The 22,778-nt window shown below is 63.4% G+C and overlaps 1 protein-coding gene across 12 annotated transcripts in view; it reads left to right on the forward strand.

Moving 5' to 3' along the window:
- The window catches only part of TSNARE1 (t-SNARE domain containing 1), a 112,726-nt gene that overhangs the window by 54,674 nt on the left and 35,274 nt on the right, over positions 1 to 22,778 (forward strand). For 3 of the 12 annotated variants that reach the window (XM_070476902.1, XM_070476903.1, XM_070476901.1), the window contains exons 10-13: positions 3,138 to 3,293; positions 12,384 to 12,456; positions 13,664 to 14,098; positions 18,960 to 22,294. In XM_070476902.1, coding sequence (XP_070333003.1) covers positions 3,138 to 3,293; positions 12,384 to 12,456; positions 13,664 to 14,098; positions 18,960 to 19,540 — 1,245 coding nt within the window. In that variant the 3' untranslated portion in view covers positions 19,541 to 22,294. Of the gene's footprint in view, positions 1 to 3,137; positions 3,294 to 12,383; positions 12,457 to 13,663; positions 14,099 to 16,257; positions 17,873 to 18,959; positions 22,295 to 22,778 lie in introns of those variants that run through there. The other 9 variants (XM_070476906.1, XM_070476907.1, XM_070476904.1 and 6 more) reach the window with 9 other exon arrangements.

Raw genomic sequence — 22,778 nt, forward strand, 5'->3', positions numbered from 1 at the left:
ACTCGGGAAGTAGCCACATGCCAGGGAAGCTGTGGGGCAGCTGGAGATCTCACGCGCTAGCTGGGAGTGTGCGTGGGGCCCCTACTCTGGTTGCTGAACATGTTTGTGGAGTGAAAGGTCTTCCTGCCTTGGCCTTGCAGCTCCTCCCAGGTGTGTACCCACTGGAAAGTCACGTCAAAGAACGCTGAACACAGCACAACACACAGCAGCTGACACCTAGGGGACGGCCAGCCTAGAGCATTTGTGCTGAATCTGTGCATGGAAGACTGGCAGCAGAAGGGATCGTCTGTGGCCAGCAAGGCCTGGTGACACCTCAGACACACGCTGAGCGCAAAGAGCACAGAGGTCCAAACTGGGCCGAACCAACAAGAGTGGGAAGCCAGACAGTCCTTGCTTGGGGGCAGCGTCATGAGTAGGGGCCCGGAATGTCCGTATCTTGACCCGGAAGTCTTCCTTTTGTTACGGCTCACAGACCTGTCCACGTGTGATTTGTGCATTCAACTGCTCATGCCCTATTTCAGTAGAATGTTTCCTAAAGGGGAAGAGAATGGCCAGCAGTGCTTCCGAGAAGTTATGAAAGGTGATTTCCAGGAATTTCGCAGCCTGTAGTTGGTGAGCTGACACTGCAGATTCAGCCTGGGGATGCTGCTACGCTGATGCTTGAGTTTGGGGCTGCCATCTGCAGGCTGGTTGTCCTGGCAGAAGCCAGGGTGCCCACCTGTTCTCCAAGCTGAGTGCCGGTGTGGCTGGGAGCAGGTCCACCTCCTTGGCTGTGTTGGCCGCTGCCTCAACTGGGTCCTGGCTCAGCCTCCAACCCGGGTCAGGCCCAGCCAGTGGGCAGCGCCCGGGGGCCTCTGGGCCGGCTGCTGTCCCCAGGCAGGGCGGAGCCTGCCCCACGCCGGGAACATGCTCCAGTGTGCTGCGCCAGCGTTAGCGGCGTGAGGTCCCTAGAGCCCCATCCCTGTGTCTCACCTGGACATCTGTGGGGGCGTCCTTAGTCGTGTGTCCCTCTCAGAGCCACCCCCCAGCGGCGGCTCCATTACTTACCATGGGGCCAGGGGAGGGTTGGAGCGTCTTGCCAGTCCTTTGTTCCGGGCTTTGCAGAGCTCCCAGAGATGTCCATCAACTGACCACAGCCTTTGCTGTTTGGAGGGATGGACGACTAGACTCGGGGCTGCTGCACAGAAGCTGTGTTTCCCAAGAGTGAGACCGGCTCTCATCCTGACCCCTGCCCTCCCACCCAGGTCACAGATACTCCCACACGGAGCCCTGGGTCAGAGTTTGCGAGACTGTGGCCCGTTTCCCAGAGTCCCTGAGAGCCCTGGGTCCTGCCTGCCTGCTCACTGGGCTCCATCTCTTCTCACGGGAAACTGCTTGCCTCCCCCCACCCCCCCACCGCCACCCAGTAGTCACGTTGGATTGTTGGATCGTGGGCATGAAACGGACATGTTGGAGCAGGACCCAAGCCCTTGGCCTTGGAGCAAAGAGAAAGCTGCCTTTGTTGGCTGCCCGGCGAGCTGGAAAACCATCCCTTGCCTGCGTCCTGCGCTGTGGCCCCAGCGCCCTGCCAGCAAACCCTTATCCCGGCTTCGGAGCTCAAGACCCAGAGCGAGGCTTTGTGAGAAGACGATGCTTTCTGATCCGTTCAGAAGGGGGCTAGGCGGGGCCAGCTGCCTCTCCCTCCGTGGTGCCTTGTCCTGAGCCACTTGGGGAGGGCGAGCCATACTGTGGGAGCCAGGGCACGCGCCCACGCCTGCAGGGAGGCTGGGCCCCTTTCTTCTCGCTTTCTGGGGCCTTCTCTGAAACCAGACTCCAGGTGGCCAAACGTGGCACCTGTGCACTTGCTCACGTTGTGCGTCTGAGTCACTGTCACTGGCTCTCCCGTGCTCCTGGTTGTGCTCCCAGCAGGGCTGCAGAGGGTGTGTCCGCGCCTCAGTCCCCGGGTGCATGGCCTGGGCTCTTCCCGCGGGAGGTGCCCCGGGCCAGTGGAATCAGTGGAGCTTAGGGCCAGGTGCTCTGTTTTGGAGCAGCCTCTGCTGCAGGGAGGGTGGTACCTTTGGGATCCCCTGCAGGCACAGGGCACCCCCCCCCCCCATGCCCCATGACTCACTCACACGGGGACTTCTGGTGCCCCATGGCCCCTGACTGGGGCTTTCACACGTGCTTCCCGGTCAGGGCCTTGCTCTCATCCCCGTCCACTGTGTCCATGGCTCTGGACACAGCCCCATCACATGGACTTGGAGGCTGGGGTGGGAGAAGTTAGGAACGTGCTAGGTCACATAGCTGTCAGCAGAGCTGAGCTCTCCCAGTCCCCTCGCCTCGGGGGCCTAGGGCGGGCCGTCTGTGAGGGGCCCCAGGTGCCATTCCTCCTGCGGGGAGTGCGGGTGTGCCCGGCAGGGGTGGGGTGGGCGGAGAGCACAGCCCCGCGGTGGACATAGGCCGCGGATCGCGGGTGTGGGTCGCTCGCTGTTCCCGTCTGGCAGAGGAGAAGGCCGAGGCTGAGTGCGCGCAACGGGCCTGAGCCTCCGGTGGGGCCGCTTCTGGGCCTGACCTGATGCGCCCCACAGCCCAGGTGGGCCTGGGGCCACAGAGAGGAGGCGGTGCGGGCACGCGGCCTGGCCCCGGCCAGCCCCCGCCTGCTGCTGCCCGCCTGGCACCACTCGCTTCCTCCGCCCACAGTGGGAAGGGAGGTGATAATTGCCACCTTGGACGAGGAGCGCTCGTCAACAGAGTTTTTAGATCTTTTATATCAATCCATCCACGTGTTTATTTATGTAAAGGCCTCCCTGGCTCTGGGGATGAGGTGAACACGTGGTCTGGAGGGAGCGCGCTGGCTCTGGGAGGAGGACAGCTGCATGTGGACACGCCCCCTGTGACCGTGGGGCGCAGGCCCACCCTGCTGGGGCCCACTGCAGCCAGGCCTGGGACCGCCTGAGCTGGGTGCTCAGGCTGCAGACAGGGCCCGGTGTCTGCCCCCCATCACAGTGACCCCAGCACCCGTGGCCCTGTGGGGCAGCCCCAACTGACAAGGCTGGGGCCTGGCCCCTGCAGGGCCTGGCTGGGGGCTCCGGGTGCCCGGTGCAGGCCTGGCCCGGCAGCAGTAGGCTGTGTGGTAACGGTGGTCTGTGTCTCGGCAGAGCCCCCAGGCCGCCTTTGCTGAGCTGGCTGACGATAAGATCTTCAATGGGGGCGATGGTGTGTGGCCGGGCCACGAGCAGGCGCTGCTTCCTGAGATCACCGAGGAGGACCTGGAGGCCATCCGGCTGCGCGAGGAGGCCATCCTGCAGATTGAGGTGCGGCTGCGTGCATACATGCGCGAGTTGGGGCAGGGGGCCGCTTGTTTTTTCCCCTAGTTTGCACGTGTGTAATACATGCTGCCAGACATTTCCCTAGCCAGGTGTGGTCTGTGACAGCTGCCGAAGGCGTGCAGGCCCCTGAGTGGGTGTGCGAGTGTATGAGTGGACGTGCAGGTGAGTGTGCACTGGGGCCTGTCTCCTGTTGTGGGAAGTGCGTTTATTAGGATGTGGCTCTTGGGGTGCTTGGTTCTCTTGGTGGTGGCCCCGAGTCCCTGAGTGTGGGTTCACTCTTCCCTCTGGGCCTCGGTTTTACCTGCAGGAGAAGGTACTGGGGGCCTGTCTGCCCCCAGCCCCCAGGAGCTGCATTTCTGGAACCAAGTTTCCCTCAAGCAGCTTCTTTTAGAAAAACGGGAACTTGGGCTGAAAACCTGAGTCACTGGCTGAGGACCTGTCACCGTGTCCACAGTGGGCAGGTCTGCACTCCTGAGGGCGGTGGACGCCCCCTTACTGCCACCCCCGCCCCCACTCTGCCCGGCAGAGCCTGCAAGGAAGGCGCACGGGCCGTCTTGGGAGACAGGCCTCTCCTCCTTGCCGAGCTGGTCCAGGAAGGACCAGGGACACACGGATGTTCTTCCCTGCTGCTGGCACGCGGGGCCCGCTTCTCCCGAGAGCTCAGGGGGCTGAGCTCTGGGCTGCGCTCACAGCTCAGGGGGCTGGCAGGCCTGTGGCGAGAGACCCGCTGCTGCTTCAGCTCCAGAACTGAAGCTGTCTTAGGAGGACCCTCAGGCACACAGCGGTCAGGCCGCCTGTCTTGGTGGGATGAGGGGCTCCAGGGTTGACATGGCCTTAGCCTGGCGTGCAGGGCTCACAGGTGCAGACTCCACTGCAGGGCCCAGCTTGGGGACCCAGGTGGGTAGGGTGACCCCCCAGAAACGTGGGGAGCTCCTGAGCAGGGGCTCTACTCTGAGATCCAAGCCCCAACGGGCCATGGGGTTGGTTTGCTCAGGGCGTTGGCCTGTGCCTTGACGGCCTCTCATGGCTGACATGCTGCAGGAGGGGACCCCGGGGTGGGGTTAGGGAGGCCCAGGCGCTGTCCTTCTCTGAGCGGTGAGTGTGGCGGGTTCACGGGGACCGTGGACAGGACCTGAGGCCAGCCTCGCTGTTCTGCTGTGTCCTCACCTGTGTGTGGGTGACGGGGTATGCAGCAGGCGTCGGCTGGAGGGTGATGGGCTGGGGTTGGGGTCAGCACCCCTGGCCTCCTCCCCTCCCCTCCCTCCCTCCTTCCCTCCTTCCCTCCCTCCCTCTCTCCTCCCCCCCCTCCTCCCCCCCCCCCCCCCCCCGTCATCTTTGGAAATGGGAAAAACGGACAGATTGTCATTGGCCATCACTCAGCCCTCCTCCAGGTTTGCAGCTGTCCTGATACCAGTGCGGGCCTGGGCGGAGACTAGCCGGCCCCGCGCCTGCCTATGGCAGCAGAGACCTGTCCCGGGCGGGTGGCGGCCCCCAGCCCCTCCAGGGGCGCCTGAGCCCCACTGCCCAGGTTACTCAGGGGTTGTCCTCCCGGGTCTGCAGGGCCAGGCTGCCGTGGGTGGGCAGAGCTCTGGGGAGGGGCTGAGGGAGCAGCCTCAGGACAACACGCGGGGCATTCCTCTCCCTGGCTGCTGCAGAGTGTTCCACATGGAAACTGCTTACCGCACCCACTCTGCCCCCAAGTTCCCGGGGGGCGTTGTATGCACGTGGTTTATGCATGCACAGCGTCACCGGACACGGGGAGACCTGTAGTCCCGGAGCCCCTTTGAGGCCCTGGGCTTCCCTCAGGGACCTCCCTGTTGGCTGGGCGGTGGGGGTGTGGACAGACGGGGAAACTGAGTCCTGACTTTAGATCCAAGTCTCCACTAGCTGGCTGGTGACCTGGGGCTTGCTCCTCACCTCAGTCATTGCTTCTGTGAAATGGGTGGGTCAGAGCACCTGGGCTTGCCGGCCAGGGGTCAGGTGGTGAGTGGGCAGGAGACTGAGGGCTTCTGGGGCCTCTGTTGATTCTGGGCCCTTGCCTGGCTCAGTGGCCCCTGGACGTGCATGGTTAGGTTTCAGATGAGGATGTCTTGCTATTTGAGGAGATGGGCACCTTGAGGACCTCCATGCAACCTCCCAGGGCAGCCCATCCCCTGGCAGCACCAAGTGTCCTCTGAGGCCCCCTGGGGGCTCTCTGTCTGTGGGTGGATGAGATGCCCCCACCGCCCTCTTCCCTCTTGCCCCGCAGACCCCCCAGCCCCTGCCCTGGGCTCCTGTGCCAGGCCGAGGGGAGCTCGTAGACTGCAGGAGCCAGGCCTGCGGGTGGGTCGCTCCAACGGTAGGGTGCTCACAGTACACTCTGGGGTGCCTCTAGGGCTCCTCCTTCCTGCCCTGATTCAGCTGATCTCTGGCCTCCCACCCGAGGGCCCCTCCCTGACGCTGGTCCAAGGTGGGTCAGCACTCGGACACCAAAACTCCCATGGCCCCGAGGGTCAGGGTATCGGTGCCCCTGGGGGACACTCAGGTTGCAGGCTGGGGGTGCTTGGCACACAAAGTGGGGCATCCCTGGTCCACTGTGGTGAGCCCTGCAGCTTAGGCCGGGCTGAGGACTGGGAGACAGGGTGGGCCGCTCCCAAGGGGCAGGGGTGTGCCTGCGAGTCCCCTTCCCCAGGAGGAGACCACCCTCCCAGAGGGCCTCCAGAATGGCCTTCTCCTGGGGGGGAAGGACCCCTCTGGCCAGCGGCTTGCCCAGTGTCCCCACAGTGGCAGCCGGCTCACTTCATGGGCCTTCAGCACACTTGCTGTTGGTCAGATGCTAACATGTGACCCCTGCTCCATCTCTGGAAGGCTGCCCCCCACTCTGCTGGCCCCACACGGCCCCGTACTCCTGCTCTCCTCTGGCTGGCTCTCGGGCACATCTTCCCGGGCCTTCTCCAGCCCTGGGGCGGTGTGGCCCCCCTCTCAGACCTGGGCTTTTTGCTGCCCCCTAAGTGGGCTCCCTTGTCTCCCTCCCCCCACAGTGGGGCCGAGGTCACAGGGCCAGGACCTGGCCAGTGCGTCCCTCCTCCCCCGCCTGCCCCCCCCGAGCCTGGACCCTGCCGATACGTCAGCAACTTGTTCCTTTTTATCTTCAGGTTTTGGCTCAGTTGGTCCATATCTAAAGTTTCACTTCTCTGCATTGTCTAGCATACTGTTTAATTAATTATCTTGTTACTATTCCTTCTCCTGCAGGAGATTGTAAGCCCCATGGAGGCAGGGGTGTTGTCTATCTTAGTCTGGCTATGTTCCTGCTCCTGCAGGCTGCCTGGTTCTGTCTGGGCACTCAGTGCTTTTCTCTGGGACAGACAGATCGAAGGGCTGGTGGGGAGAGAGGGATGGATGGTGGGGGTGTGGATGGATGGGGGATGGATGGATGGATGGTGGGGGTGTGGATGGAGGAGGTGTGGATGGATGGATTGTAGGGGTGGATGATGGTTGGGGGGTGTGGATGGATGGATGGGGGATGGATGGATGGTGGGGGTGGATGGTGGTTGGGGGTGGGTGAGGATGGGGGTTAGATGGATGGTAAGGGTGGATGGATGGGGGATGGATGGGGGAGGTGTGGATGGATGGATGGTAGGGGTGCAGATGGATGGGGGATGGATGGATGGTGGGGGATGGATGGTGGGGGTGGATGATGGGGTTTAGATGGCTAGCTGGAGAGGATGGGGGAGGGGTGGGTGGATGGATGAGGGTGGGTGGGTGGCAGCTGAATGGATGAGAAGCTTCGCGTGTTGGGACTCCACAGATTTGTGTTTTAATAAGAGGGCTCTGCTGCCTGTATGTATGTGCATCTCCAGCCCACACAGAAGTCTGGTAGTGCAAGCACCCCCGTGCTCCACATTTACTGAAGCCGAGCTGGAGGCTGGGAGTGGGCGCTTCACTTGGCCGGGCCCCGGCAGCTTGTGTGAGGCAGAGCCGGGACTGTGGCCAGCGCCCGGCTTGAGAGCAGGCCCGTCCTGACGGCGGTGCTCTGCTGTCCCTTCCCGGCGGAGGGTGCGGCAGGGCCCCGAGGCCGCCTGTGTGGAGCCCAGAGCCCAGGAGCACGCCCGCGAGGCCCAGCTCTGCCTCCCACCGTCACTCAGCTCTGGTCACGGGAGCTTCTTGCTCTCGGAGGACAGGGCAGGGCCGGGTCTCCCTAGGGGTAGGAGGAGGTTGAATGAGATGGGCGTGTGCCCCCAGCCACTGCCAGGGTAGCAGACTTGCTGAGGTCCACCTGGGGCGGACCAGAGTCACCTGCGGGCTCCCAGTAGGGTCTGCCCACGGCATGCACTGCCCCGGCCCCCTCTGCCCCACCCGTTGCACCTGAGCTCACCTGTGAGGCCTGGCGCCCCTGCCCCCCTCCTGGGCTGCTGTGTCACCTGACCCACCAGCTGCTCTGTTGCCATGGCTACCTGGCAGGCTGAGGAGGGCGGGGGCTGGGGTGAGGAGGGGGCCTGGCCGCTCTACCCGTAGCTGGCGTGGTAAAGCCAAACCCCAGGGGGAGGTTGATCTGGCCAATGTCTAGCTATAAATATGGGAATCAATCAATAAACAAAGTTTGGCTGTTCCATTAGCTGGAACAGTTGTCTCTGTAGGTGGATGGTTGCCAAGATCCTAATTATGAGAAGAGATTGCGTGGTAGAGAAAAATGCAGCGGTATTTTCTCTCCTTTCGTAGTTAAGAGTGGAGGGAACACACACGCGCACACAGACGCGTGCACCGAGGTTTTATTATGTCCTGTGCTAGGCTGTTATTCCTCAGTGCCAGTCAAAGAAGAGAGAAGATTCCGTGAGAGCTTTTAATGAGTTCTAGTTTTAGAAGCAATCAGGGTAATAATTGCATGATTTAAACATTTACTAAGTTAAGGTGTTTTTTTCGTCTCTCCCGCTCCCTGGTGCCCACGCCTGGGCACACAGCTCCCAATCCCTGCCACAATCATGCACCACAGCTGGGGCTGCCCCTGGGGGCTCCATCCTGGCAGCTCTGGGGGCTTCTGGGCTCCCAGCATGGCCCCCCGTGACCTGCCTGGCCTTGAGCTCAGTCCATGGGCCTGAGGCCTGGCCTTCCGCCTGGCTCCTGGGTCGGGCTCTGGCATGTCCACACTTTGTCTCGGCACCCTCCATCAGGAGCCGAGCCTGCTCAGGTGCCCAGCACGGTGACTGTCCATCCCGGCTGGTTGCCTGTGTCCTGACGCTGCCGCTCCCCCTCATGCCCACAGTCAGCTCTCCTGACTAGCACGCCCCAGGCTCCAGGAGTGGTTTGGTGGGGGGGGAGCTGTTGGCCGAGGAGGGCCTCCACGGGCAGAGAGCCCGGGGCTGGGGGTGGGACCATGGCCCCTGGACCTCTGATGCCGGCTCTCTACTACTGGGCCATCCTGGTAGGGCTTCCTGCCCCAGACCTCCCAGAGGGCAGGGGCTGTGTGCCCACAGGTTGATCTGCCTGGGAGCTGGGACCCTGAACTTCCATCCCTGAGCAGCGCCCTGGAGCCAGCCTGATCGTCTCTGAGATCACCTTGGAGGCTGCTGCCTGGGGATCCCGGAGGGGTCTGACCCCAGGCTTGCCTGCCACCCTCTCCCCACAGTCTGTCCTGCTCTGCCTGGAGGGTGCCCCCTGCTGACCCCCTCACAGTGGCTCAAGGTCGGGGGTCAGGCCTCAGGTGTGCCCGCGGGTCAGCCTGGTGCTAGGGCAATGTCCCCCGAGTCTGCCCTTGCTCCCTCGGCCACCAGGCTGGTGGAGATGGGCTGCAGCCCAGGGCCCTGGGACACCCCCACTCCCCTTATTCCCTCCAAGGTGGCCTGAGCTTCTGTTCCAGCGGGTGGTTGGTTCATCCCTGGACGACTCAGAGGGTCACGGGCCTAAGGGTGAAGCGGGGCCTCAGGACGGTCTCCCGGGGACATGGGGCCGCAATGCTCCTCAGTGTCAGCTCAGAGGTGGGCAAAGTCAGCATCGGAGTCTTGGGCATCTTCAAAAGAGGGAAAGAAAAGAAAAGATAAAGATAATGCTAAGTTGTGTCTGACTCCTGCGATCCCATGAACTGTAGCCCGCCAGGCTGGGATTCTCCAGGCAAGAATACTGGAGTGGGTTGCCATTCCCTTCTCCAAAGAGGGGCGCCGGGAACCAAGAAGGGTGCCAGTGTCAAAGGTCATGTCCATGTCCAAGAGGCTGGTGAATGGAGACCTCCCTGGCGGCGATCTCTGATGACGACCTCCTGGAGACGGGATGCGGTGCCCTTGGCGCCCTGTCCAGGGGGGCGGGGGGGTCACCCACACGAGGTCCCCCCGGTGCGGCTACTCTGTGCTCCTGGGGTGCTGGGGGCATTTCGGCTCACGCCGGCAGACCGGGCCAGCCAAGAGCAGCAGGCACCCTGGCAGTGGCCGCCTGGCTCCAGACAGACCCTGTGCACGTGCCTCCGGGCATGGAGGGCGGGTGACAGAGGCCTGGGAGCGACCCCTGGCCCCAGATGGCCGGGCCAGCGCCAGCTCCTGGCCGCCGTCCGCAGCTACAGCCCTGACTGTGTTTGCGGGGCTGCTTGCTACAAAAACGTGATGTGGGCAGTGTCCCTAGAGGGGGCGGCCCCTGTGCATTTGCAGTAGTTAGAGATTAGCCTTGGCCACTGTGTCTCCTGAAGTGGGAGGTCTCTCCTGAAGCCCCGAAGGGAGCTGGACTGGGGACCCACTGTCCCACCCAGGCGGTTCTGGGTTCTTGGGGTCAGTGCTGCTCGGACAAGGAGCACCCGCCACAGTAGCTGTGTGTGCCCGTTGGGGCCGGGCCACAGCGGTGGCCACTGCTCTCGCTTCTGGCCCCCCACCCCGGGCAGGCAGCCTGGGGTCCTGGGCCCCTGAAGGGCCCGGGCTCATGGCTCCTGCTCAGCCACCCATCCCGCCCTCTCCTTCGCTGAGACTCTGTCCCTGTGCCCGAGGGAGGGATCCACCCCACGCGTGTTGAGCTCGCTGGTGGCTAGGGCACGAGACCTCCCGGGAGCGAGCCCACTGTCCCTGGTACCGATCAGGGGCCCGGACTGCCGGGGCCGCCCTGCTCCCAGAGAGCGGGAGGGCCCCAGGAGAGCCCCTTTGCCTCTGGTGCCAGCTTCCCTGCCTGCCTGTCTGTGACCTCATGCAGCGTCGGGAGACTGAGTGCCTACAAAGGCCCCTCGGAGCCCCCAAGTCCAAGCGCACCCACAGCCAGACTCCAGACCCGCAGGTTTCTGCCCGTGGTGCGGGCTCAGTGGCTGAGGTTGAGGCTGGCCGTGTGGCGGCCTTGGGGTGGAGACCTGGAAAAGTGGGGAGGTGGGCTTATCTCCCTGAGGTCTGGCTGAGGCTGCGGCCGTCACTGGTGACCTTGGGGTCTGGACCTTCAGGTTGCGCCTGAGCTCGGCCTTCCCACCAGCAGCCTTGTCCAGGGAGGGCCGTGGGGATGCAGATCCCAGAAGCGAGGCCCCGAGGCCCTGCACTCATCACCACCTTCCCGGCCGTGGGCCTGGTTCCCGCAGAGCCATCGCCTCTGCCGTGTGTGAGCCCAGCAATTGAATTGCGATTGATAGTACTTGTCGGTTTAAGATCATGCTAATTGCTTCATTTCCCAGCACACTCCTAAAAAGAAAATGAATCTCCCTGCGATATTTAGCAGTGGGGTGAAATGACCCTGGTGGAAATGAATCCAGGGTCCTGATGGGCTGCAGGGTGGCGGATGGGGGTGGGGCAGGGATGTGACACCCGCATCTCAGAGGTGTGGAGCGGCCTCCCCTCCTGGCTCTACCCTGGCCATGCGCCTGGCACTGGGGGAGGAGGCTTGGATTTGCTGGGTGGTAAGTGTGGGAACTTGACTCCTAGGTGAACGGCTTTGTCCAGGGTCACCTGGCTGGCCAGTGGAGGAACCATCTCCTGCAGGGAAGGGACTCAAATCAGCGGGCATTGGTGCCAATCCCCACCCTCCCCCTTTCTGAGCGGCCCTTCTTGAGCCCCTGTAACCTCGCACCCAGCACAGCCCCAGGCATGTGCTGTGTGAGTGGCATGCTCACATTCTTCATCAGCATCACTTCCACTTTGTTGGGCGAGTGGAGTTAAGATAGAGGAGGCTGGCAGGGAGAATGCACGCGGCCAGCATGACAAGCAGGGTGGGGGGTACCTGGGTCTCCAGGACCAAGTTCTGCTTCTTACCCCGCTCACTAGCCTCAAGAAGTTACTCAGTCTTCAGACCACAGTGGGGCTTCCATCCATCCACCACCTGCCATCCACCTATCCACCATCCACTATTCTTCTGTCCACCTAGCCATGTACCCATCTGTTTAGCTTTCATCCACCATCCATCCATCCACTATCCATCTATCCACTATCCATCCATTATCTATACAATACATCCATCTGTCCATCCATCCATCTACCACCTCCCATCCATCTGGCCACGATCCACTATGCTTCTGTCCATCCAGCCATTTACCCATCTATTTTGCTTCCATCCACCATCATCCATCCATGCACTATCCATCCAGTGTGTCCATCTGTCCATCCATCCATCCACTATTCATCTCTCCATTCATCTACCCATCCAGTTTAGCATCCATCCACCACCCACTATCCATCCATCTATCATCTGCCACCCCTGTGTGCTGGCCATGCTGGGTGCCGAGTGTACAGAGGGGCAGGCCGGCCCCTCAGTCAAGGAGCCGCAGGAGGGGACAGGAGTGAGGTGTCTACAGGACTGAGGGGGCTGTGGGAGGTGCATACTGAGCCCCCCACTCTGCGTACCCTCTTCTCTGCTCTAGCCAGGCCTGCAGGTCAGTGTTGGGGACACCATCCTGCAGAAGACTGCAACCTTCCAGGGGCCAGCGCCGGGTCCTCTGCACCCAGTGAGGGAGCTCACAGCCCCAGGATGCTCAGCGTGGGCTTTGACCTTCGGGTTGGGGGACAGTGTTTCAGATCCCAGCAGTGTCTCTGAGTTGAGGGGTGACCCTGGGCTCATTTCTGGTTCTTGGCTGTCAGCACTGCTGAGGGATGTGGCCTTGACTTATGAACCGTGGGCTCCAGGGACCTAACGGCTGTCCTCTTCCTTCCACAGAGCGACCTGTTAGATGTGAACCAGATCATCAAGGACTTGGCCTGCATGGTTTCGGAGCAAGGAGAAGCCATTGGTGGGTACCCACAGCATCTGCCAAGCCACCTGCCCTGCCCGCCCCAGGCCGTCCTCAGGGGCCCTGTGTCTGGCTTTGACCCCAGAGTCCTTCAGGCAGCTGCCCCAGGGAGGGGTGGGCACGGTCTGGCAGGGCTGACCGGCAGACAGTGGGGCCTGGGCAGGTTCCGGCGGTCCGAGCCTCTGCTGGCTGCCCTCCTGGCCCTCCCCTTGGGCTCAGCCCAGACCCTCAGGAAGGCTAGCCTAGGGATGCCCCGAGGGGTGGGCCCCTCCTCTTGCTCGCAGGAGCATCCGGGCCACCTGCCCCTCACCCTGTGCCTTCCTCCCAGGAGCATGTGGGGGGGAGGGGCTGGCTGCGTGGGGAGGGCCGTCCTGCCCCTGGAGTGGCCCCGTTCCTGCCACGCGAGGGCCCCCGCCCCACCAGCCCAGCCGTGCAGCCCATGTGGCCGCAAGGCTCTCCTGCTCCTCCCCCCGTGCCCAGGTGCCCGGGGCGGTGCTGGGCCACAGCCCGCAGCCCTCAGGAGCGAGGCGGCTCCCAGTGCCCAGAGCCACATGGTTAACAGGCAGCTCCCGGCTGGGGTCCAGGGCTCCCTACACCGCTCTCTAGCCTGTTCTCAGGCTGAGTCATCGCCTCAATGGGGCCTGGAGGCCGGGGCGGTGCTGAGGCCCAGCCCCCCTCCCCCGTATGTGCTGCACCCCCAGGAGCAGAGCGAAGGAGGGGGTTGGGCCATGCTGCCTGCTAGCCCCTCCCTGGTCTCAAGCCTGGGTGCCCGCGGGACCCTGCTCCTGCTCTGGGCAGCTCTGGGCATCACCTGTGCCAGCTCAGGGCACCTCTCCTGGGACCCTCCCTGTCTCACATTCTCTGTCGCCTCTGTGGGCGACCGTCACGGTGGGTGTGCAGAATCCTTTGTATGCTCCGGATGGACACCCAGCTGTTTCCTGGATGGTCACCAGATGGTCACTCGGTCCCAGTGATGGGCCGATGGGGAGGGGCTCTCTGCTGGGCAGGGGGCGTGGTGAGGACTGACCTCCTCCAGAGCCGTGCCTGCTGGAGTGGTGGGCCCCAGTGTCCAGAGTAGCCACGGCCCGGGACCCCGCTGCGTGCCAGTGTGGGTGTCCCTGGACGGTGGACGGTGGGTGAGGCCCGCGTCCCCCCATAGGGGGCAGTGGGGCCAGCCCGCCGCCCTCAGCCTCTGGTGCCTTTCTAGGGTCCAGCAGTGGCAAGGCCTTGTGCGGGCGCAGCTCCAGCCCCGAGCCGGCTGTGGCAGCCCTGCTGCCCAGGCCGGGCCCCCACTCGCGTACCAAGACACGGAAGCCCAACTTCAGCCCCCAGGAGACAGAGGTGCTGGTGCAGAGGGTGACACGCCACTACCCGCTGCTGTTCGGGGCGCTGCGGGGCCCGCCTGCCCGCAAACACCGGGTGTGGAGCAAGATCCTGCAGGCGGTGAACGCGCTGGGCTATTGCCACCGGGACCTGGGCGACGTGAAGCACAAGTGGCGGGACCTGCGCGGGGTGGTGCGCAGGAAGCTGGCCGAGCGCCCCCGCGCCCCCGCCATCCTCACGCCCGTCGAGCGCATGGTGGCCGAGACCTTCGCGGCCCCGGACACCCCCGGGGAGGCCCATGCCGCTGAGCCCCTCCCAAGTAAGTGGCCCCCCACAGCCCACCCGGAGCCTCCCTCCAGCAAGGCCTGCTCTGCGTCGAGATGGGGAGGCCGAGGCTCCAGGCCAGGGAGGGGCACCCCTCGCCTGTGTCACTCAGCCGCAGGCCAGGCCAGAGAGCGTCAGGGGCCCTCTGCCTCCCAGGGCACGCTGACCCCGGAGCCCTGGGCCCGCCGCCGGCCGCTTTTGCGGCCGCTCCTAAGCCTGGCAAGGAAGATGGCTGCCTGGCTGGGTGTTGGCCGCCACCTCCAGTGCCGCCTCCTCCTGCTCCTCGTCCTCCTCCTCTCAAGACGCCTCTGCAAGCCCGTCACAGCGCCCTGCGCCGCAGCAGCATCGGCTCCACCCGCAGCTTGAAGCTGGGCCCCACGGACCCTCGCACCCCTCTTCCTGGGGAGCTGCTGGAAGGACTTTAGGGAGAAGCTGGAAACAGGACCAATTACATCCTGAGGGCTGCCGAGCAGATGGCAGGACGGCCTGCAGGGACAGCAGGGGCCGTCGACACCCCAGCAGAGGCCCCAGCGGACCTTTTGGGGGGTCTTCACCGAACAGGCGGGGGCAGGTCAGAGATGCACACAGATCCAGGACACGGCTGTGCTCTGGGCTGGACTAAGTCATGGGCCTGGACGATGGGGCAGGGCCTGCCTTTTAGTCATGGGCAGGCCGCCTCTTCTACCGGCAGAGCCAGACCCGGCTTTGGCATGCTGCAGATGGGCACACTCTAAGGCCCAGGGGAGCTGGCAGGGGGCGCCGGCTGCTCAGACCCATCTGCCGGCCCCCAGCTTAGGAGCGAGGCAGGAGCTCGGTGGCTGTGTTGATTCTGGTGGCCCCAGTGCGTGACGCTTGGTTCTGCAAGTTCCACCATGATGAGGCCCAGCTCAGCCCAGACGTCCCACCCACCCTGGTTTGGTGGTACCCTGTCCCCGTCCCCCGTGACTCCCAGGCTCTCACCCCTCGGGGCAGCCAGCTGCTGACTGGACCCTTAGTGCCCGGGCCGCACCTGCGTTTATGGGCGCCGTCTCTGCCTCAAGCCCTGGGCAGTGCCCAGGCGCATGTGTTTGGGTCGAGGGAGGTGTGTTCATTTCAGTCGCTTAGTGGTGTCCAACTGTTTGTGGCCCCATGGACTACAGCACGCCAGGCTTCCCTGTCCATCACCAACTCCTGGAGCTTACTCAAACTCCTGCCCATCAAGTCGGTGAGGCCATCCAACCATCTCATCCTCTGTCGTCCCCTTCTCCTCCCACCTTCAGTCTTTGCCAGCATCAGGGGAGATGTTTGCATGTAGCCATTTTTACCTCTGAGTTTTCACCAAAATGCCTGAATTCAGAGGCTCGTCCTCTCTTCCTGAGAGTTGGCTTGATGCGTGTTTGCGTCTGACGGGTCAGCCCACAGAGCTCCAGCTGGTCTCTCCTGAGGGCTATGCCCACAGCTGTGGTCTCTGCTCGCTTGTCTGGGTCCTTCTTTTCAGGGGGAGAGGAAACAGCGTAGAGAGTCGCCCTGGTGCTCCTGGGGGTTCCAGCCCTGTTCCTCCCGCGTTGAGGGCCCCAGCCCTGATTCGCCCCTCCCTGTGCCCACCAGCCTGGCCGTGCACCGTCGTGGGGCGGGGTGGACTCGCGGGCGCTTCATGTGAAACCGCTCTTTCACCCCCGGTGCCGCGGAGGGGTGTCTTCTGGTGTCCCAGGGTGGCTCAGCTCTGCTGCTGGGGTGACATCTTGGGGGCTCTGCCGACACGCCCAGCAGGCCCCTGCCTGAAGCCCCTGGTCCCCACTCGGACCCGCACGGTCGTCAGAACCAGCTGCTTGGTGCGGGGACGCCGGCGGCCGGCACGTGTTGATGTCGTGGCGGGGGCGGTGGTATTTCCAGACCCCGACAGCCGTCTTCACGGCAGCTCTCTGTGTGCAGAGCTGTTCCCGGGCTGGACTCAGCCGTTCTGAGGGGCTGCCAGGCCCCGAGGACAGACAGTGCCAGGGTCTCTGCCCTGACACTCAGGTGGGCCAGGGCCCACGCCGGGCGGGTGAGCAGTGCCCATCCCCACAGCCTCTGACCTCTGGAGGCCGGACTCCCCGTTGGTGCCTCCCCCCGCCCCCTCCCCGGGTGTCCACAGGGTCTCCTCTCTGTAATTGCTTGTGTTGTCTTGATTTGCAGATAGTATTGAAGCCGGCCTAGAGGCTGCGTCCTCGCACACAGAGGTGGCCAGTGAGCTCCTCGCTGGAGCCAGCCGGCACCAAGTAAGTCAGTGTGAGGGCACAGCCCTCCGCCCCTGCCCGCGCCAGAGGGGCAGGCCTGCAGGGTCTTCTCTGCGCCCAGGCCAACTGCTGTGGGGGAGGGGAGAGGAGGGGGCACGGGCCGCGCGCCCAGGGCGGTCAGCCTTGCCTGCCCCAGTCTGCACCCCCACCGAGGCTGTGTCCCGGGTCTCTGCCCACGGCTCAGCGAGCGAGAGGGCAGGGGTGAGGGGCGAGCGGCTCCCAGGGGCGGGTCTCGCTGCCGTGGGCGCCGGCGGGGCTGTGGCTCCCCACACCTGGTGTGCGGCACCGGCTGCCCTGTCCTGGAGGCCGGGGCCATGCAGAGGGCACCCTGCTGGGCAGGGTGTCGCTCCCTGTCTTCCCTTGGCCGGGCGTGGGTCTGGAGTTGGTGGGGCCTTGCTGCTTGGGATTTATCAGCTGGCTCCGGGGCAGTGAGGACCAATATCTGACCCTTGTTTGCTTGAGGCGGGCATCAGGCGGGCTCTGGGGACACACAACTGCGACCTGAGCCCCTGGCCCGGCCTGGGTCCAGCAGGAAGTGGGCGCCGCAACCATCCTCCACCTGCCGCCCGTCCCCCACGCCCCCTGCTCTGTGCTGGGCCCTCACTCAGAGACAGAGCCCCCAGAGCCTGTGTCTCCCAGAGCTCGTGTCCTAGGGGTAGGGTGGGTGGGCAGTGCAGTCCAGTGCCATGGGGCCCTGGGCCCACTGAGGCAGGGAAGGCTTCCTGGGGCGTGCTGAGCAGGAGCGGGGGCAGAGGCCGAGGAAGGGGCTGACCAGGCGGGCTCAGGGTGCCGTGGCCAGGGAGTGGATGCTGTGTGGGCCGTGCAGCCGGGGGCAGTGAGGGGCCAGGGAGGTGGTGGACGCTGTCCTTGCTCCCCGGCGGCTTTGGGACGTCAGCACTGTGCTGGGAGAGGGACTCGGGTTGCCTCGGGTAGGAGGGGCTCAGGGCAGGGCCGGCCAGCAGAGCCTCCCTCCCCAGGCCTCCCCCCCGTGGGGAGCCTGGAGGCCCACCGGACTCCGCGAGGGAGCGTCGTGGGGCCGCCCGCTGGGCCCACTGCTGCCACCCCTTTTTTGCGTCGGGGCCCCCTGACCCCTCAGCCAGGGCAAGGGTTGGGTGTGCGTGACAGCTGGTGTGGCTGCCGGGGGGTGGTCCGTGTCTGCAGGGCGGGGCCGGGGCAGGGCTGCAAAGTCTGGTGAGCGGCTCGGGGCCCTCTGCCTGCACAGCCGGCCCTCCAATGCAGAGGGCGGCTGCTCCCCCGGGCCTGCTCCCTCCCGGGTTCCCAGAGAGAAGGCAGCGGTTGAAACTGACAAGCATGTGGACTCGTCGGAAGCCCGGCCCGGCCTCTGCTGCGGGGACTTGGAGCTGGACGTTGCCCGCCGAGGGCCTCACTCCCGAAGCCGTATCTCATCAGAGAAGCAACACGCCGGCAGGGCGGCTGGCTCCCCTTTGTGCCCCCGGGGGCCGCCGGCTCAGAAGGATCAGCGCGGGCCTGGACCACGGAAGGAGGAGGGGACGGTGAGGAGGACGAGGAGGACAAGGAGGCGGCGGCGGGGCGGCCACTTGTGCCCGGGGCCCGGCAGGCTCGGAACCTGGCCTGCCCGTTGCTAGGGGGCCCATGGGCCCGGTGCTCCGGGGTGACGCTGCCCTCCCCAGGTGGGGCCCTGCCCCATAGGTGAGGCGAGGGGGGCTCCGCCCAGGAGGTGCATCCCACAGTGGCCACCACTCAGAAAGCCCTCCGGCTCCTGCCCACTGCCCGCAGCGTGCTGGGAAGTGTTGGCAGGACAGGCATCACGGCCTCTGGCCTTCCACATGCAGACAGGGCCTTGAGACCCAGAGGAGAGAAGAGCTTCCCACAGCCACACTGCTCCCCAAAGGTGGATCTGGTTTTGGAGCCTAGTGTGTAGGATTCCAGGTCTCAGGTTTTCCTGGCGAAGTGCTGCTTTTATATCCACTCCACTTATCTTCCTGGACGTCCACTTGGTGGATGGCCAGCTGGACAGACAGATGGAGGGTTGGGTGGATGGATAGATGGACTGAAGGACTGGAAGGGTGTTAACACAAGTGCGTGGATGGACAGACAGAGATGTGGGTGAGTGATGGAGGGGTGCATGGTCTGGCTTGAGGATGGATGGCTGAGAGATGCACAGTGGATGAAGGGGAAGATGCACATAGATGGATGGATGGACAGAAGGAAGGAGGTGGGCAGATGGAGGGACAGGTGGATGCTTGACCAGCAAACAGATGGGCAGACAGATGAAGGGATGGATGTGTGGGTGGATACATGTAGGTAGACAGATGGACAGACAGGATAGTGGGTAGATGATGGCCAGCTTGGGTGAGTGGACAGACAGACAGATGGCAGCCTGGTGGTGGTGCCTTGGCCTTGGAGCTGCCAGGTTGGAGTTTTATCTTGGCATGCCTGGAGGACGTCCTTCGCTCTCTGAGTCTCGGCGCCCTGTGGGCGCTGCTGCCCACCACGGAGGGGCCCCGAGAAAGGCCGAGACAGCTGTGTGTACAGAGGGCCTCGTGCACCGGGGGCCCCCCTAGCACTGCCTGGATCCCGGCCAGCGAAGGCTCACGTTTCCTGTCTCCCCCCTCCTAGCCGACAAGGAGGACGAGGCCCCTGGCTGCCTGTGGCTGCCCCTGCAGACACTGGATGGGCCGAGCCCGCCTGAAGCCGACCCCCTGGACCCCAGAGGAGCCCTCCCTGCGTCCACCTCCTCCCCGTCCCCGCCCGCCTCCCCAGGCTCAGCGCCCCCGGTGGCCGCGCTCCCTGGACCCCCCCGGCCCTCGCCGCCCGCCTCGGCAGGACCCCAGCCCTCCGGGAAGGCCACAGGGGCTGAGGCCTCAGAGCTGGAGCGGCGGCTGCTGGATGCGCAGCGGCGGCAGGGTGCCCTGCTCAGCTCCTGGTCCCAGCAGCAGAGCACGCTGATGGCCCAGCAGAACCTGCTGCTGGAGCGGCTGGCTGAGCAGAGCCAGCGGCTGGCCAACGGCATCGAGGCGCTCACCCAGACCCTGGGGAGGCTGGTGGAGGCCCTCCCAACCCGGGGCACCTCTCCCGCCAGCTCAGGCGGCTCCGCAGGGGATGGGACCGTCTGCAGACCGGTTGGAGCCTCTCAGGGCAGCCGCACCGGCCTGGAGGCCTTCTCGGGGATGATCCTGAAGGTGGAGGAGGAGACCTAGGGTCCAAGCCCCGTGGGGCCTCGACGGAGCCGGAGAGGACACGGGACATGGCCAGTGTGCCCCTTCTGTCCTGCCGTTGCCCGTGGGCCCAGCGACCCCAGGGAGCGCCGGAGTGAGTTGTGCTCAGGGACAACGCGGGGGACAGCAGAGCCCCGCCTCCCATCCTGCGCATGGAGGTCGGGGCGCGTGCACGTGGGCATAGTGCCCCCAGACCACCGCCTGACACGTAGACCCTGGAAGTGTGCCTCGGCCGGGCACCCAGAAGACACCCAGCGTGCGCCCTGGCGTGACTCCTGGAAGCCCCCTGCTCTGCAGGTGCAGACTGGGTGGGGGCTGGGCCCCTGCGTCTGCGTGGTTTTGCCTCGAGGGGCCCATGCCCAAGGGCCTGCGGTCATTCCTCTGTTTATGTCTACGACGTGAGATATGTGTGTGCACAAATATTCCTTGGTACTGGATGGGGTGGGATGCCATTTTATACCTACTGACTTTTTTTGGAAAAAATATTTTTCTTATATAAATATAACAATATTAAAAAAAAAAGCAGAGACAGTGATGAGGGTGATGCAGACAGAAAGCGAGACGGAGCTGGTCTGTCCTGGCTGTCTGTCCCCTGCGCTTGCCCGCAGGCAGCCCTCAGCCGTCCCTGGGCTTGTGGTCCGCCTTGCCTGCGATCCCGGGGCGGGGCGGCCCCTCGAGGCGGCCCCAGGAGGTAAGCTCACGGCCAGCTTCCCCTTTGCCTCCTTCTCTGGACTTGTGATAACCGCCTTTTCCGGAAGTAGGAAGCTGAGGTCCTGGCAGGAACCGGGTAGCGTGCTGACCTGCGGGCTCCCGGGGCAGCCCGGCTCGGAAGGAGCTGAGTGCAGGGTGGGACCTACACAGAGGGAGGGATGTTTCCTGGTTTCACTGTTCCCCACAGAGCCAGCGGTGAGTCAGTAACTCGTCCACAAAAGCACCTGAGCTGCCTAGTGGCCCATCCGGCCCTCTTCAGTGTGACCAGCGTCCTTCCAGCCCCTCGTCCCTGTGGTCAGATGTCACCGGGTGTTCTCCATGGTGACTCCTTCTGCCCTGCAAAGCCTGGGTGTATCTCAGGTCTGCTCTTGGTGGATAGACTGCAGGCTAGGGGTGGTTCAAACTGTAAAGAGTCTGCCAGCAGTGTGGGAGAACTAGGTTCAATCCCTGGCTTGGGAAGAACCATGGGAGAAGGAAATGGCAACCCACTCCAGTGCTCTAGCCTGGAAAATCCCATGGATGGAGGAGACTGGTAGGCTATAGTCCATGGGGTCACAGAGTCGGACATGACTGAGCAACTTTACTTTTACTAGGAGCCCATGCAAGAAACAGCTTAATGTGGGAAAATCGATGGTTGTAAAGGCTTTGCTGGTTTGCAGGGAGAAGTGAAATAGCCGGGCTTGTCCCCTCCCTGCAACCCCCTTACCTCCCTAGTCACCCCAGCACTGAGCCGGAGGCAGCTCAGAGGCCAGCCCTGAGATCCGGGATCCTGGCAGACGGGTCTCTCTGGGGGAGGGCCCCACAGGCCTTTGGGGGCCCCTCAGAGGGAGGAAGAAGCATCACGTGAGCCCACGGGCAGCAGTCACGTAGTCTGTAGTGGGCAGGAGGGCCAGCATCGCAGAGTGACAGGAGCAGAGCTTCAGGCCCGCCAGGTGCAGAGTGCTGGTGCAGAGGTCTGCACCCCGGGACCTGAGCAGGCGACTGTGTTAGAAGTTGAGGCTTTTAGAGGGGATCGAGGTGGGATCCCTGGGGTGACTTCCACCTCAGCGTGAAGAAGAAATCAGGGCAGAGACGCCCGCGGGGGGACGGCCGCGTGAGGACCCGGGAGGAGGCGGCCAGCCACATGCCGGGGGAGAAGCCCCGGGGGGGACAAGCCTGCCAACCCTGTCTCTGACCTCCCGCCTCCAGGACAGGGGTGGGCGGGGGTTGCATTTCTGTTGTTACAGCTGCCGAGTCTGTTATTTGATGCGGCAGCTGCACCTGGCCCAAGCAGACCCCCGAGGTATCAAGCAGATACCTAACGTAAGATAGTTTCTAAGGAATGTTTTAAAAATGAGGTGAAGTCACAAAGATGAGCCGTGGTAACATGATCACAAGTGACCCAGCATGTCTGGAAAGGGCCAGTGACAACTTTTAAGAACAAAGAACTCAGCGGGGAGCCTAGTGGCATCCTTGGTCACAGATGACATGTGAGGCTTAGCTGGAGAAATGGCAACGTGATGGGGGACCTCAGAAACTGGGAAGGGTGACAAGAGAGATGAAAGGGTGCAGAGAACCAGAAATCCAGCCTGGGTCTGGGCAGGGTCCCAGGAGAAGGAAATCGAATGAGGAAAGGCGGTGCGTGACCCCCTGACCCCCCATTCTGCAGATGGGGAGTGAGGGGCACGCACAACACCGGGTGGCTCCACGTGGTGGGAAACCTTGGCCCCTGAGCAGGAGGCTGGCTCAGGACGGGGGACAGAGCGACAGCTCCCCCCAGCTCGGTCATAGGCTCAGCAGAGGAGGCTGTGGGGAGACCAAGGCCCAGAGAAGGACTGTCGGCTGGAATCAGGCCCCGGGCAAAACCATCTCTCAGGAAAAAGAGGACTGAAAGCTTGAGGGTTTGCTACCAAGAGACTTTGACAAGAGCCTCTGAAGGGTGGACTCAGCGATGGTCCCGGGAGGAAGGTCTGTGACGTGGGCAGTGAGCCAGGAAGCTGGTCAATAAAAGACTCAGATAATAAAACCGTTTCATATTAAGCAGTGCTCTTTGACTGTAATGTCTAATTTGTGTAGGTCAATGTTTAGAAAAGACAGAACAGCAATGGGACAATGATAGTGTATTGGTTGTGAAGAATGATTACATTATTAATTTTGGTACCTGTTAGTAGCTGCTGCTGCTGCTGCTAAGTTGCTTCAGTCGTGTCCGACTCTGTGTGACCCCATAGACCGCAGCCCACCAGGCTCCGCCATCCCTGGGATTCTCCAGGCAAGAACATTGGAGTGGGTTGCTATTTCCTTCTCCAATGCATGAAAGTGAAAAGTTAAACTGAAGTCACAGTCCTGTCTGACTCTTCGCGACCCCGTGGACTGCAGCCCACCAGGCTCCTCTGTCCATGGGATTTTCCAGGCAAGAGTACTGGAGTGGGGTGCCATTGCCTTCTCTATAAAATAACATAGAAGAAGACAATAGGATAAATGGAAAATCCGCGGCAAACCTTTGGTATCGTGTCCAGTAAACAGATTAATG

Source organism: Odocoileus virginianus, chromosome 15 (assembly GCF_023699985.2).
Source record: "Odocoileus virginianus isolate 20LAN1187 ecotype Illinois chromosome 15, Ovbor_1.2, whole genome shotgun sequence".
In the NCBI taxonomy this organism is placed as follows: Eukaryota; Metazoa; Chordata; class Mammalia; order Artiodactyla; family Cervidae; genus Odocoileus; species Odocoileus virginianus.